Raw genomic sequence first — 14,647 nt, 5'->3', positions numbered from 1 at the left:
TCCCCCCCCCCCCCCCCGTTCCTTCATGCCCAGTTGCAAATTGCAGCTTTGGAAGAGCCATTTAGGAGGCATGGGAGGGAAAGGTTAAGCCTGCTGTCCTCCAGCAACCCTTCCCTGTGCTTCAGACAGCAGGCTGGGTTGTGTGTGGTGAGCTAGCTGGCAATGACCTGACTGGCGGGGCAGGACACACCCCTGGGCCCAGCAGCAAGACTCACCTGGGTGGAGCAGGGTGGGACCAGGGGTGTGTCAGCAGCAGGGCAGCTTTGGTATCTTCCACAGAGAGGCTCAGAAGGTGGAGAGGAAGCAGGTAACCCTGGACAAGGGGGCATTGGCTCTCAGGGCCCAGGTGGTTTAAGTCGGGGCCTGGCTATGGAGAGGAGGAGCTGGCTAAGGGAGAGGGAACAGAGAGAAGGGTGGTGGAGCTTAGCACAAGAACCAAACATGGAGCTGGGGCTATAAAAAGGAAGGAAGGGGAGTAGGCTGGTTGGAGAGAGAAGGCACAGGAGCAGGGGCAGAAAGGGGAAACCAAGCCAACCAGAAGGAAGGGGGGGGAGAAGTCAGAGAAAGGGAGAGGAGTTATCTCAGTAGGTTCTTAGGCAAAGAGGCAGGTTGTTGCTCTTCTCTCTTGTAATGCATATTAATCCTGATGTAGGTGAAGCTAACCTCACCTTCAGGTGCTTGGATTGGGCAGCTTGCAACAAAACAGCTTGTGCAAGAAAGCAGTGATTGGGCTAGCTGTGATGTTCTCTTGCCCCCAGAGGGCATCATAGTTAATTAGCTTTGGAAAAAACTTGGGCAGATCCGAATAGTGTCTGTGTCACATCTGTTTTGGCCCTTAGCTCCATCTGCTGGTCATTTTCTTTGACTTTCAGAGGGGGGAGTGGATGGTACGTCTATAGTTCTCTTTTTTTCCTCGGTTTGAAACAACCTAAAGCGACATACAACATGTTTAAAATGCTTTAAAGAAAATGCCTGGGATTTTCTTAACAAAGGAGGCCAAGAGAACTTTACTTGGCTCCTACAGCCGGCTTGATCACCAGACATGAAAATTGTGTTTGGGGATTGTGAGGGAACTGTGGGTGCGCAAAGAAATTTGGCAGCAGTAGGTCCACAGCCATTGCACTGAGACACTGTAATGTTTACTACTCGGTCATATAAACATTGACCTAAATTCCAGCTGAGTGTGTATTTGTCTTTGCAGTCTGGCTTTTTGTTGCTGCCGTGGGGTAATAAAATACTTCTGCAAGCCTAGCATTGGTGTGCCACATCATCCTATTCCCTATTACTTTTTGAATCGCTCTGTCTGAATTAAGGCATGTCACTTGTTCAAATGTACATAGTTTTATTATTAACACACCACATTCTCCATGTGTTTAGTTGGGAACAGTCTTCATGCTGTGCTGATAAGGAATTTGGTTTGATCCACTTGAACTCTCAGGGTTTGAAATGGTTTGAACAAGGGATACGTCTCCTTCCCGTCAGGCTTCACAGTGTCCCGGCTTATTAACGAGTTAATTGAAACGTAAAAGCTGCAAGAAAGGGCACACCGACTGATGTCCTAGCTTATAACCGCTTTACATAATAGTGCCCCTGTTTAATAAGTCAAAACCAGTTTCCAACATTCATTCTCTCTCGGCATTAATAAGAAGTGGGGCTGCTAGGCAAGGCTTTGCCAATGAAATAGTGAGAATAGGCAGAGGAGGGCTGACTCAGATCTTGGTTAAAGTCCTCCAGATAAAGGTCTGCTTTAGCCTGGGACCCAGGGAGTAGAGCTCCCCCCCCCCCACTCCAGAAATTGAATTACTTGGTCTGGGAAAACAGGCCCGATTCTCAGCCTTGCCTTTGTTGTAGCAACTACCTCAGTGGTGATCCATCAGCAAAAGCTATTTTTACTGTAGGGGGGTGGAGAAAGGGGGTCAGGCTGCTTCCTGTCCGGGCACTGTGTGCCTGGGAGGGGAGAGTATGGCAGAGGGAATGGGCTGGAGCCCTGCCACCTTCCTCCACCCATCAGACTCGACAGTCTTTCAGCTGGCATGGTTGTTTTTCTTTTTTTAACTAAAAGAGGCTGTTTACACAAGAAAACATATAATGTCCCGTTGAAAGCGGGCCAGATACATTCCCAGACACAGATTTGTTGGCCCAAAATTGCTGAAGGGTGTTTTTTTTTTTTGGCAGCAGAAGTGATATTAATGGAAAAACATACCAGATGCACGTTTATTAAATGTCCATAAATGGTTAACAAATTGCTGGAGAATATTGTAAATGTCTGGTCTACAGAAGCCTGTGTGTGTGTGTGTGTTTGGCTCTGTCGCTCCCTTTCTTGTGCCCATTAAGTAAAGCCTTAGATCCTTCTCAAAAGCTAGCTATGTGACAAAATAAGATTCATTTCATTTTGTTTCGGAAGAGTGTGCCGATTGATTTCGCAGCTAAACAGGCATACCGCTTTGTAATAAATGTAGGTGTGCATTACCAAGCTGAATCTGATGTTTTAATGAAAATAATGCAATTGTAATCAAGACAGCTGATAAAAGCATTATGCTTTTTCATTTACAGTTGTATTTGGATACAGGAATATTGAATGTACGGCTTGGGTATGATTTTCTTAAAATTGGTTGAGGGCAGCCTTAATATTTATTATATAATATATGTACTGTTGGTTGACAAAAGTCACTTGGAATAATATGGTGACCACAGGTCTGGTACAAGGATCTGACCAGGAAGCCTAAATCATGTTCTGACGTTTTTCTTCATCATTGTCAATTGTCTGTACTCGTCCATGGCGGTAGATTCAAAACGGACAAAAGGAAATATTTCTATATGCAGAGAGTGATTAAAATGTGGAATTTACTGCCAGAGAATGTAGTGTTGGCCACAGGAATATACAGCTTTAAAAGGGGATTAGATGGAGGATAGGTCTATCAGTGGCTAGTAGGCATGGTAACTGAGGAGAACCTTCACGTTCAGAGGCACTAAACTCTGAATCCCAGAGCCAGGAGGCAACACCAAGGAAAGGCCTCGGCCTCTATGCCCTGTTGTTGGCCCTCCAGAGGAACTGGTTGGCCACTGTGTAAGACAGTATGCTGTACTACATGGACCACGGGTCTGATCCATTAGGGCTATTCTTATGTTTTTATGTCCAGCATGCCGTTTAGATAATAAATACATTTAGAGAACTATTTGTGAGAGTCTAACCCTAACATCAGAATTTCTTTGCCTTAGCAAATCTATTAAGCCTAAGCCAGAGCATCTGTAAGCAATGCTGAAAAACCAGTATTTGGGCTGGGTTTTGAGAACTGGAGTAAATTCCTTATAAAGGATGAGTGTTTGGCCTTGTGTGTTAGATTGTCCTTTTTGTACCACCTGCCATGTGCCTTTTAAAAGGGTGATCTGTTTTATAACAGTGGTCATTTTAAAGTCAGAATTCCAAGGTTTTTTAAAAAGCGAGTACCTTCCATCGAAGACACTGTTTGCATAGGTTTTGCAAATGCATGGTATGAATATCACAGCTTGTTTTGATCAGATTGGTTGCCAGCAATCCAGTTGAATAAGGGGAATAAGGCAAAAAATTATTTTCATCTGCAAGTAGTGAAAAGTCATTCTGAAAGAGCCTCTGCTGGGTGTTGAAAGCCTATAGTGGCTACTTCTGTGACCTGTGAGTGGTCCATATCAAGCAAGGTCAAACATGTCTAAACTTATTTTTACTCTGTGCTGAAGCTGAGAAGTAGGCTTAATCCACCCAAGGTGTTCATGAATCATCATAGGAGACCTTGTTTTCTCAGCTTTGTCTCGTTTAACTTCAGCTGAATGACTTCCCCAGCCTTGTGTGGTGGATTTATCTCCTGCTGTCCGGTTTTTGGCTAGCTTTGTGCTCGATGTCAGGGTAATAGGCTGGGTATTTTAACAGAAATCGAAAGGTATTAACTGTCGTAAAGCTTTTTCCACATGTGTCATCCTTCTTGGAAACATCTCTGATGGGCCATTGCAAAGTGAATACTGCACTGGCGCCAATTTATAATCTTTTTTTCACTGGGTAGAGTTTTGGAGAGAGAATTTTGGAATCCAAATGGGTAAATGCTAACTCTTTTCTTGTCAGTGTTGTAACAGCAAAAGCTAGGAAACGTTCTGCACTCAAATATTCTCCTGTATATTTCTGTCCAGCAGCTAAGCTCTTTGGAACTGGCACGTCTCCATTTGTCCTATTTTCTCCCCTGTTCCAAAAACCTTCCGAAGAAAGTTGGGTGGCCAACAGCGGGAAGGCGTTCTCAGTGATGGCACTGTGTTGGTAGAACCTTCTTCCCAGAAAGCTTCACCTGGTGCCTTCTCTAGTTTTAGGTGTTCCTTCTTGCCTAGGCTTCTTTTTTTCCTTATTATTTGTATTGGGCGTTTCCTGTTCATGTTACAATGGTTTGATTTCAATGGTAGATTTTTCTATGTGCTTTGCTCCCCTTGTTTTTATTTATTGACCTTGGCGCTATGTTTGTTTTCCAAGCCCACAAGCATGTGGGGGGTTGGGTGTTCTACCCATTTCCCCATTTTCCTTGCAGACTCCCCCACTGCACCCAGCACTGTTTCTGGCCACGGCATTTCATACATATCCGCTACAGCAAGTAAAGATGCAGTCGTACCAGCACCACAAATGCTTTTGGTTGAATCTTTCAACAGGACATGTATTTTGAGGGGTGCCTATTTCTCTTTTTACGTTGCCTACAGTAAAATGTCATTTACTTCTGTAGGTGAAATCAAACAAGAGATGTTAGAAGAAGCGCAAAACAAGCTAATGAACCTTATAAACAGCACAGAAGGAAAAGTGGACAAGTGAGTTTTGTGTTTGTTTTTTAAACTTTGCATGTAAATTCTTTTATTTTGGTAAGGAACACAACCTCACTAGAATAAAAACAGTGGTAGTAGTCATCTGATATTTTAAAGAATGCTAAGGTTGGATTCAGGGAACTAAATGTGGTACTCCATTTATATAGCAGATCTTCTCAACTCCTCTACGGTCCTTGCCACACAAAAAGCTGATACTGAGGCCAGGAGGCTTTGCATGTGTATACCGCAGAGCTTTCTCACACGGCCATTGTTTATTTAAGAGGGCCTTGTGCAAGAGAAACTCTTAAGTAAAGTCAACCAGTAGACATAAGAATGCGTGCACTGATCTCTTGACGAGATTCTTTCAAATGCTTCTTTTTTATAATAAACTGCTCATCAAGTGAAAATAGATTTCGGTGGGTAGCTGTGATGGTCTGAAGCAGTAGAACAAAGTTTGAGTCCAGTGGCACCTTTAAGACTAATGAAGCTTAATTCTGGGTACAAGCTTCTGTGTGCATGCACACCTGAAGTGTGCATGCACATGAAAGCTTATACCCAGAACTTAAAGGTGCCACTGGACACAAACTTTGCTCATCAAGTGTTTGCTCATCAAGAGCCAGTTTGGTGTAGTGGTTAAGTGCGTGGACTCTAATCTGGGAGAACCAGGTTTGATTCCCCACTCCTCCACTTACACCTGCTGGATGACCATGGGCAAGCCATAGTTCTGGCACAGCTGTTCTTGAAAAAGAGCAGTTTCTGTCCTAGCTCTCTCAGTCCCACCTACCTCACAGGGTGTCTGTTGTAGGGAGGGGAAGGGAAAGGATTTTGTAAGCCGCTCTGAGACTCCTTTGGGTAGTGAAGGGCAGGGTATAAATCCAATCTCTTCTTTTTCTTCTTCTTAATTTCAACACAATATGTGTAATCTGTGTCTTCACCACTGTGTTTCCCTTTTTTTGGGCACTATTGTTACATCAGCACAGAATCTAGAAAGAGGTCCAGATATCACCTTGTGCCATGAGGCAAATCCACATGCACCAGCCTGTCTCTTTCTTAACCCTACATCATGCAAAGTATAGTGTGCCATAAATGAAGAGCAGAAATGGAAGGGGTTACTGTGCCAGAGTTGTGTGTCTTGGCATGAAATGTTCAAGGAAAAGCAATTCATCTTTGTCCATCACTACTGGTAAATGTTAAGATAATTTCCAGAGTCCTCCAAGATGTAATCCCTAATCTGAAGAAGTCTGTAAGGAAGCTCTGGGTTGTTTCCAGTGACTCTTTCAACTGATGGCAGAGCTTTTTTCCTCAGTAGGAAGATCCTCTTGCTAGAGGAGAGCCCTGTGGGCATGAACTGAAAGCTCTTAAGGTGGCACATCGTTCTCCACCTTCCCCTTCCTCTAGCAACCCATAAAAAGATATTCACAGAGGTTGTGGGATCCCCATGGACAAAAAGTCGTTGTATGTCCTTCTTTCTGTTCTTGGCAATGGGTGTTTGAATGCTTCTGTCCTTTTGCTGTAGGGTCTTGATGAGAAATCTTTTCATTGGGCATTTCCACACTCCAAAGAATAAGCGTCATGAAGTAGTAAGGCTAATGGGAAGTATCTTGGGAATAAAGAAGGATGAACTGGAACCGGTAATTCTCACCTGTCGTTTTACATTTTCCTCCTCCTGTTGTATTTGACAGCACATGGGGCATGTTTTATTTTGCTGGTTTGCCTTGAGACACAGTGGGCAGGCTGTCTGTTGGCCCTCAATTGGAGGTAGAATAAGCTGCATTTTGTAAACATTATTAGGTTTTAATTTTTTTAATACAAAACCCATGCCCCCTTTTTGGTAGATAATATTCTAGGCAAGCCTGCCTCAATTGTTGTCAATCATGTGGGCTGTGTTCTTACTGACATTCATTATGGCCTTTTTGAGGATAACTTTACCAGTGCAGTTGCGGGGGGTGGGTGGGGGGTTTACCTGGCTGTTTACACTGCCAAGGTTGTATAAGCAAACGGGCAGGGGCTTCTTGCAGGTGCCAACCTGCAAATGGGTGAAATCAACAACTGCCCCTACTTTGCTTTCTCCGTTGTGGTTCCCAGCTTATGGAATGGCCTGCCCAAGGAGGTCAGGAAACTCTCACTCTCTCGGGTTTCTGCAAACTATGCAAAACTGATTTATTCAAGAGGGCTTTTCTACGGAGGTAATAGGGTTGCACTGTACAAAATGGTTCTCAGGCTTACTTGGATAAATGATTAGGGACTGTGGACTATACTGCTGTGTATAGTTTATTGTATGTCGGATCCTATTACGTAATTCTTGTACTGCTTAATGTGTCATTTTAATACTTATGCTGTGCTTCAGTTCTTTCTGGTTGGTTCCAGACCTAAAATCCCAATACACTGGTTATGGAATGTCCCCCTTTGTTGATTGTATGGACTCACTACCCTGACTCGGATGGCCTGATCTCATCAGATCTCGGAAATTAAACGGTCAGCCCTGGTTAGTACTTGGAAGGGGGACCTCCAAGGAAGTCCAGGGTTGCTAGGCAGAGGCAGGCAGTGGCAAACCCACCTCTTAGTGTCTCTTGCCTTGAAAACGGTACAGGGTCACCACAAGTTGGCTGCAACTTGACTGCACTTTCCGCCACCACCACCACTGACTCACTCTGTGTGATCCACCTTGAGTCCCTGTGAGAAATGTGGACTATAAATAATGTAAATAAAATAAAATTCTATTTAAAACAGAGAACAGGAGTGGATGGTAACCTGTTCTTTTATAAATCGCTCTCTAGTTATTGTTAGAAGACCAAAAAGGTGTGACACGATGGATGACTGGATGGTTTGGAGGAGGAGGCATGGGATCAAAGAGTGTTCCCAGCACACCACTGAGACCAACCCATCAATCAGTTTTTAACAGTGTAAGTACTTAGCATCCCTTGCTATCTGAATGGGAAATGTAAGATTTGCATATTGTGCTGAACGCAGATGGTCACTCTTGCGTGGATGTGTATGCATCCTGTTCATGCTTGCTTGTTTATGGAATTGCAGAGCTAGGGAAAGTTGGGAAAGAAAGAATTTTTTCTTAATGAAATGTTGTCTTCTGAATTTCTTTGATTTTTTAAAAAGCCAGTTGCTGATAGAAATCTCTGTTCTACACATATAGTAGAATGTGTCAGTTCATAGGTAGGTTTGCAATACCAGGTCTCCAAAAAAACCCCCACACTATGTTACCTGATAAAGCCAAAAATGCTCTTGGCAAGTATCAAATATATCAAAAGCTATGTTTCTTTAGTTGCAAGATTGTTGAACTTTTGTGTCTCTGTCAAATCAATTAGAACATTGATAGCTGAATTGTTTTACAGCATCTGGAATGATCGTGAGTTAAAAACATTTCTTGTGTCCAAAGCTGCTGTTTGCATTGATTTAATTAGTGCACTTTTTTTCTTGCAGTCCTTCTCAGAATTATTTGTGAAGTTCCTTGAAACAGAATCGCGTCCGACTCTTCCTCCACCAAAACTTTCTGTGCATGACATGAAACCATTAGGAACCACAGGAATCAACAATCCCAGCACTAATCCTTCCAGCAGTGTCACAGGTAAAATCTTTCACTGTTGTAAAGTACAGAGTTTTGTATTGAACTTGTGCCAGTTGAATTTCCAAAGTCATTTTTATTTAGGCTTTCGCACCAGTGTCCTGACCTGGATACTTCAAATTAGCCTGATCTTGTCAAATCTTAGAACAGCCCCGTAGCCAGGAACTTTTTTTTTTTGGGGGGGGGGCAGCTAATTAAATTAAATGAGCTAATCTGCAGTGTCCCCCACCTCAGTCTTTCCCGATTGTCCCTTTCATCCGCTTAAGCTCCTTACCCCGGGCCCAGGCATCCCTGGATCATAAGACACCTCCGGGCCGCGTGTGCACGCATGTCTGTCTCCCCTCGGCCTCGGGGTGGCAGGGCAGCACGAGGGGTAGACAGAAGCCGGGCACGTAGGCACACAACCTCACCATGCCCTGCCCAGCCGCCACCCCGTCCAGCAGCCGACTGACCCATGCCGGATGCTGCAGTCACCCTCCTCTTCCCCCTGCCTTGCCCGCCGCTGGCAACAGGGACCCACCTTGGGGATGGATGGCTTGGGTGACACACAGGGCAGCCTAGGAGGGCTCTGGCCATGAGATGAGAGACCGGGCTGCATGGGAGAGCGAGCCCCGGGTGGGGTGGTGCAGACCTGGGTAAATTATATGTAAATTATAGTCAGTGTCATGATATTCTGTGTTCAGTTGCAGTAGAATATTAGTTAGGTACCACCGCTGGCCCCATGAGGGAGGAGATGAGCCCCTTTGACCCTTGAAAAGCCACTCTGGATGAGGAGTGGAATTGAGCAAGATCTCCCATCCACCCTCTGGTATAGAAGTTGATAGGATCTATCCCCATGTTTTTACATGTCATTAGCCTGATATCACAGAAGAGTACTTGTGATCATCTGATGGTAGTCAGTGGCTGCAAGTGTAACCTAAAAACGTCTGTACCGCTTTTGCAGTGAGCCCATGGACTTGTATTTCCCAGGCAATCAATTTGAGGCAGCAGGAGAATTTTGTACAATCCTAATGGGTTAAGTAGAGCCTAAAGAAAGAGGGTCTTCCCCCCCCTTAAAAAAATTGCCTCTCCTTGTGGAATGTTGCTTATCACAGTGCTTTTTAACAACTGTGAAATTTTGGCCCGAAGTTTAAATTTAGTGTTTTGTGCTAATGTAAAGCTGGAGAATTTCCAGTCTGGAAACTTATCTTTTGAAAGTTTATATTTCCAATAAATTTATGTTTTATAAGCCTTTGTCCTTGTGTCACTTGTGGTGTTACAATGAAAGTGCCCTATTTCTTTTGGCAGCCATCCAGTTTTCTTGTCTGGACAAGAAGTTCTGAGGTGCTTTGTCCATTCAGGAGCTGGATTGTTGCCTGCAGAACCAGACATGCATTCTGCATCCCTCAATTGTTTTAGTATTTAACTTTTTAAATATTAAGAATAGGTTATCTGGAATCAGTATTATAGAACTGGTTAATAGGCATAAAGGCATAGTTCCCAGGTCACCCTCAGTAAAGGAAAGATTTCTTTGTGACCACGTTATGTAGTTTAACTCCCGAGTCTCACTTTAATAGTTCTTCAGGAAAAGGCCTACACTTTTTCCACATGCTTGTAAAGCAAATCTTTTTTAAAGGCCTGGGTTCCACGTAATGGGGCTGAAATGCAGTCATGTAGCATGTGGCAAAACTGAGTGCAGCATCTTATCCCACAGGTCTGGTGATTCAGCTTTTGTCAGTGCCGCACCACTGTTTGTATGAAGTGGGGAAGGGAAAAGGTGGGGAGAAGGAGAGTTTGGAATTGCAGAGCATCTGGTTTGTAATGACTGCAAGATATGTGATGCTTGTAGCAATTGGGGCGCACTTGGGATCTGTTTAATTTCTACTTCTCCCTCCCCTCAACCACTCTGTCATTATGAAGAGAATGGGGCCTTGTGTATTTCTGTATATTACCATTACTTTGTTTTCTGCTGCCACTGATTACCCTTAAAGGTAAAGCAACTTTGCATTTATACCCTGGTAGTTTGGCTTACTCTAGATGGAGACACTGAGTCCAAGGATAACGAGCACTATGAAATAAGCCTCTTTAGTTTGAAGAGGTTACATTGTAAATTGCAGTAAGCCTCATTTACTTTCTTTCCCAGGGAAACGAATACGAGTTCAAACTCTGCTGTGTGCAATCCAGTTGTGTATAATGTGATGGAAAACCAGTCATTTTTAAATAAAGCACATGTTGACCGTCTGCATAATAATAAACTGAATTTTCCACGAGTGCTATTTTGTTAGAAATCAGGTGTTTTATGATAGCTCCTCCATGCACACCCACCCACCCACACGGTGTACTTCAGTGTACCCCTTATGCCCTCTCACTATACCATTTCTGACTATGTGCCTTTCTAAGGGTTTGACACAGGACTGAACAGCAGGGGACAATGATTTGGATCCTGCAGCTCATGCCTTCACATGCCAGGGGTTATTGGGGTGGTGAAGTTCTCACCAATCCCTCCCCCCCAGCAGGCTTCAAACTCTCCCCTCATGCTGTTCCTGGGGTGGGGGTGGGGTCCCCCGCCACCCACAAGCAGCTTTTCAGGAGCATTTTGGACTGGAGGGGGATAGCAGGGAAGTCACATGCTACTGACAAAGATAGTCTCATCAGCAGAGGTTTTCATCAGGATTTAAGTTAAAGGGGATGCACTGTTCTCACCACATCTCCGAGCATTATTAAACTAGGTGATGTTCCCATGTGTTCTTTGCATAGTCACATAATTTTCTTTGGTTTGGTTTGATGACATGGGATCACATTCGTAAGAATTGCATAAGCCTAGAACCAGGTGGGGTAGCCGTATTGGTCTGAAGCAGTAGACCAAAGTTTGAGTCCAGCGGCACCTTTAAGGCCAACAAAGTTTTATTCAAAGTGTCAGCTTTCATGTGCACGCACACTTCCTGAGACAAAGGAAGTGTGCACACACACGAAAGCTCACACCTTGAATAAAACTTTATTGGTCTTAAAGTTGCCACTGGACATAAGCATAGAAGAATTTCAAGGGAAATGAAATATCATAATGTCATCATTTGCCTGGGAAAATGTCTCTAAATTCACCATTACTGTAAAAAAATATATTTCACTAGACATTGCTAAATGGACAGTGATTGCTGTATGCTTTGAAATGGTTGGATTTCAGTGCTGCCATTCTTTAGAGACAAAAGGAGCTTAAGGACTCTGGGTTTGATCCAAAGAACCATATATGGATCTCTACTCTGATCTTTTCCTGATTCCCTCTTGAAACGCTGCTTTCAAGGGTCAGAGGGGAATCAGCAGAAACTGCTTCCCCATCTTCTGGGGTAAGCCAAAGTTGACTTCCACCATTGGAAGGGGAAGTTTGGATCAATCCTATGTCAAACTAGAGGCAAAATGATTGAACTCTTCCCCCCCCCCCCCCCCCCCCCCCTGGAGAATGCAGGCTTTAAAAGTCTTTCTGTCTTTAGTTTGTTAGAAGATATTTAACTGTACTTCTGTACTTTCTGTCAGATGCAGCAAGTTTGGGAACCAGCAGAAGACCAGATGCAAATCTGTTCCTTGCACCTCGCTCCGCAGCAGTCCCTCTTGTCATCCCAGCTAGTCTTGGAACCGGTGGATCTGGGCATCTGCTCATGAAACCTATTTCCAGTGCTTTGCCCACTTTCACACCTTTGCCAGTAGCACCTGATGCTAGTGCTGGCGCAGTACTAAAAGACCTGTTGAAGCAATAGACGGTTCAGAGTTGGTGACAACAATGATAGCAGCACTTTAGCGAAGAAGAAAAAACCTTTGCATTTATGTAATAAACCATAAAGAGGCCTTTTGTAAAAAGTTGTATGTTGATGGTTTCACTTGCTCTTAACGTGTTTTCCTTGAAAGTTGTAATTATGAACTAATGAAACTCTTTTGATTGTGGTGGGGATATTGCAACAGTAGTAGTTCTGGTTGTATTAGTAGGCTAAGTTAACTGCTGAACAAGGGAAAAGATAATGTGCATGTAAAATTATGAAAATTGACACCAGAGTTTTAACAGATCAAGGCATTCCAGCTGTGCAATGTACATTGGGGGGGAGCATTGTTATGTTTGTTTTTTAATGCAACAGAACGTGACTGAAGAACTGCCGCAAAGAACATAAATGGAGTATTATTTTAGAGTGTGTTTTTATATCATTGGCACGTGTTCTCCAGAAATGGCTGTTGGCTCAGGAATCCTATGCAACAGGGATAGGTAACATGCAGGACACAGTTCATCCATATATAAGTCTATATTCAGCGGCTCTATTCTGCTATGACTGTTGGGAGAGCTTGAGGAACATGTTCTAAGCGGATTGTACAATATAGTGTTATCCTATGTAGTGTTGAACTAGAATGGTTTCATACTTTCAAGTATCTTTTTGGCCTTGAATTGCACGGACATGGAGCCACAGAGGTCTAGGTATGTACAGTTGTACAAGTGAATGGTATCAGTTGACCTGTTCTGTTTTCCAGGGGCACTGGATGCAGTAGGCTCACAACATTGTCTCTGGGTGACGAGGAAATACTCTGCATTAGTCAGAGTCAACCTGCTTAAAATGGGGCAGGTGAAGTAGGAAGTCAGTAAAGTGCTCCTCTACAGCTGTTAGCAAGTATCTGTGGAAGAGGATTTTTTTTAAAAAAAACATCATAAATGGCTGGCTGCAGCTCTTTTGTCTATGTGCAAATATGAAACTCATGGCTTTTTTATGTTGGTACAATGCCTCAGTTGAATTTTCCAGTTGTTACTCATACCTATGAAAAATTCAGACCTGCCAGCACTATGGAGTTCGTGAACATTTTTCTAATGCCTATGCACCCACACTTTGGTAAATGGCCACTTGTAGAAAAAGATATGTATATTTATACTGTAAGTGTGATTGAAATACATTGTACTGCAGTAATTCAAGATGTATATTTAAGAGATACACACTGATTTGAATGGAGATATAAAGTATGGACGCATGTATAGAGCTTTACTCCAGTTAAAGGTAGATGCTTTATTCCAAATATGTAAATAGCAGCAGCAAGCTGAATTCTGTAAATTTTGCCACACAGACTTGTACAATTTATACTGAATGTGTCAGAGTATTGACCCACATGCTGGAAGGAGCACTTGCCTTCTTGGATGAATTGTTTTGAGACACAGCATCTCTTTAAAGTGTCCTTTTTTCTAAACCTCTGAAATTTTATGCTATTATACATGTGATTAGTATTAAGCTAATGTAGTGTAAGTTCTATATTAGAATTTGCACCCTCTTTTTCTCTTATTACTCTGCAGTTAGAATTTAATTTCTGTTGAGTGAATTATGGAAACATACTTGTCCAAGAGCTGCCAAATGAATGCATTCAAGGAGTGTTTTGTTTCTACTTATAAACTGATGAGACTCTGAAAACCTTCAAATGAATATCTGGCTAGGTTTTGAGAGGTTCTATTGCACAGTGAAGTGCTATATTTGCACTTTTTTCATGTTCTAATTCCATTCACTATTTCACTTTGTATTTTGGAAGGGGAGGGTCTATTCAAAATAAACAGTTAGCATAGGCTATTGTTTGGAAATTTTATACAAGTTAATTCCTGCTATGAATTCTTTAGCAAATTCATTACTTCCTTTTTTTTTTAAAAAAAACACCCAATTTCTGGAATTCAGTAAGCATGCTGTTATGTATCCTAATGTGAGTGATATGCAAATACTCAATTTGAAAACTTAGTTTTATCTCACATTTTTAATGCTGAGATTATAGACTACTTGAAATGTTTTCTTTGAAAACCATCTTATTTTTTCCAATAGACTGTAAAGGAAACGTAAAATACATTCTGTGCGCATCAGCATTTTTGTGGCATACGTTATATTTCAAAGTGGAGTGGCTTATTACCAGTGATACTAACAGATGAATATAGCAGAAGTGCTTGGAGATGCTCTTTAAAGCAGTGGTTTCCAACCTTTTTGGTATGGTGACCCAAAAGTCCAAATGCATTGGTGTGGTGACCCCCTGAGGGCTGGCTCAAGGCCTTTTGATGCCCTAGGCAAACTATGACCTTGGTTGGTACCCATCTAGTTCAGCATTCCATTATTTTTTTTTACAGTGGCTAACCAGATGGGAAAACCATCTGAGAAACCAATAACCATGGCACTGAGGGTGCAGCTGCCCCCAACATGAACCCCAGGCAAGAGATGTAGCATTTCATATGGAGGTTACATTCCAGCCTTTGACTACCCCTCTCCTTCTCCATTACTCTCTCTAATGCCC

The 14,647-nt window shown here is 42.9% G+C and overlaps 1 protein-coding gene across 1 annotated transcript in view; it reads left to right on the top strand.

The window, feature by feature from the left end:
* TRIP11 (thyroid hormone receptor interactor 11) overlaps positions 1–14,014 on the top strand; it is a 54,887-nt gene extending 40,873 nt beyond the window's left edge. Inside the window, exons 16-20 of the mRNA XM_015427243.1 lie at positions 4,734–4,815; positions 6,326–6,440; positions 7,587–7,712; positions 8,245–8,389; positions 11,894–14,014. Coding sequence (XP_015282729.1) covers positions 4,734–4,815; positions 6,326–6,440; positions 7,587–7,712; positions 8,245–8,389; positions 11,894–12,114 — 689 coding nt within the window. The 3' untranslated portion in view covers positions 12,115–14,014. The remainder of the gene's footprint in view (positions 1–4,733; positions 4,816–6,325; positions 6,441–7,586; positions 7,713–8,244; positions 8,390–11,893) is intronic.
* The last annotated feature ends 633 nt before the right edge of the window (positions 14,015–14,647 follow it).

Source organism: Gekko japonicus, unplaced genomic scaffold (genome assembly GCF_001447785.1).
Source record: "Gekko japonicus isolate JY-2015 unplaced genomic scaffold, Gekko_japonicus_V1.1 scaffold256, whole genome shotgun sequence".
NCBI lineage: Eukaryota > Metazoa > Chordata > Lepidosauria > Squamata > Gekkonidae > Gekko > Gekko japonicus.
Note: the sequence above shows the minus strand (reverse complement) of the source record. Positions and strands in the feature narration are given on the sequence as shown.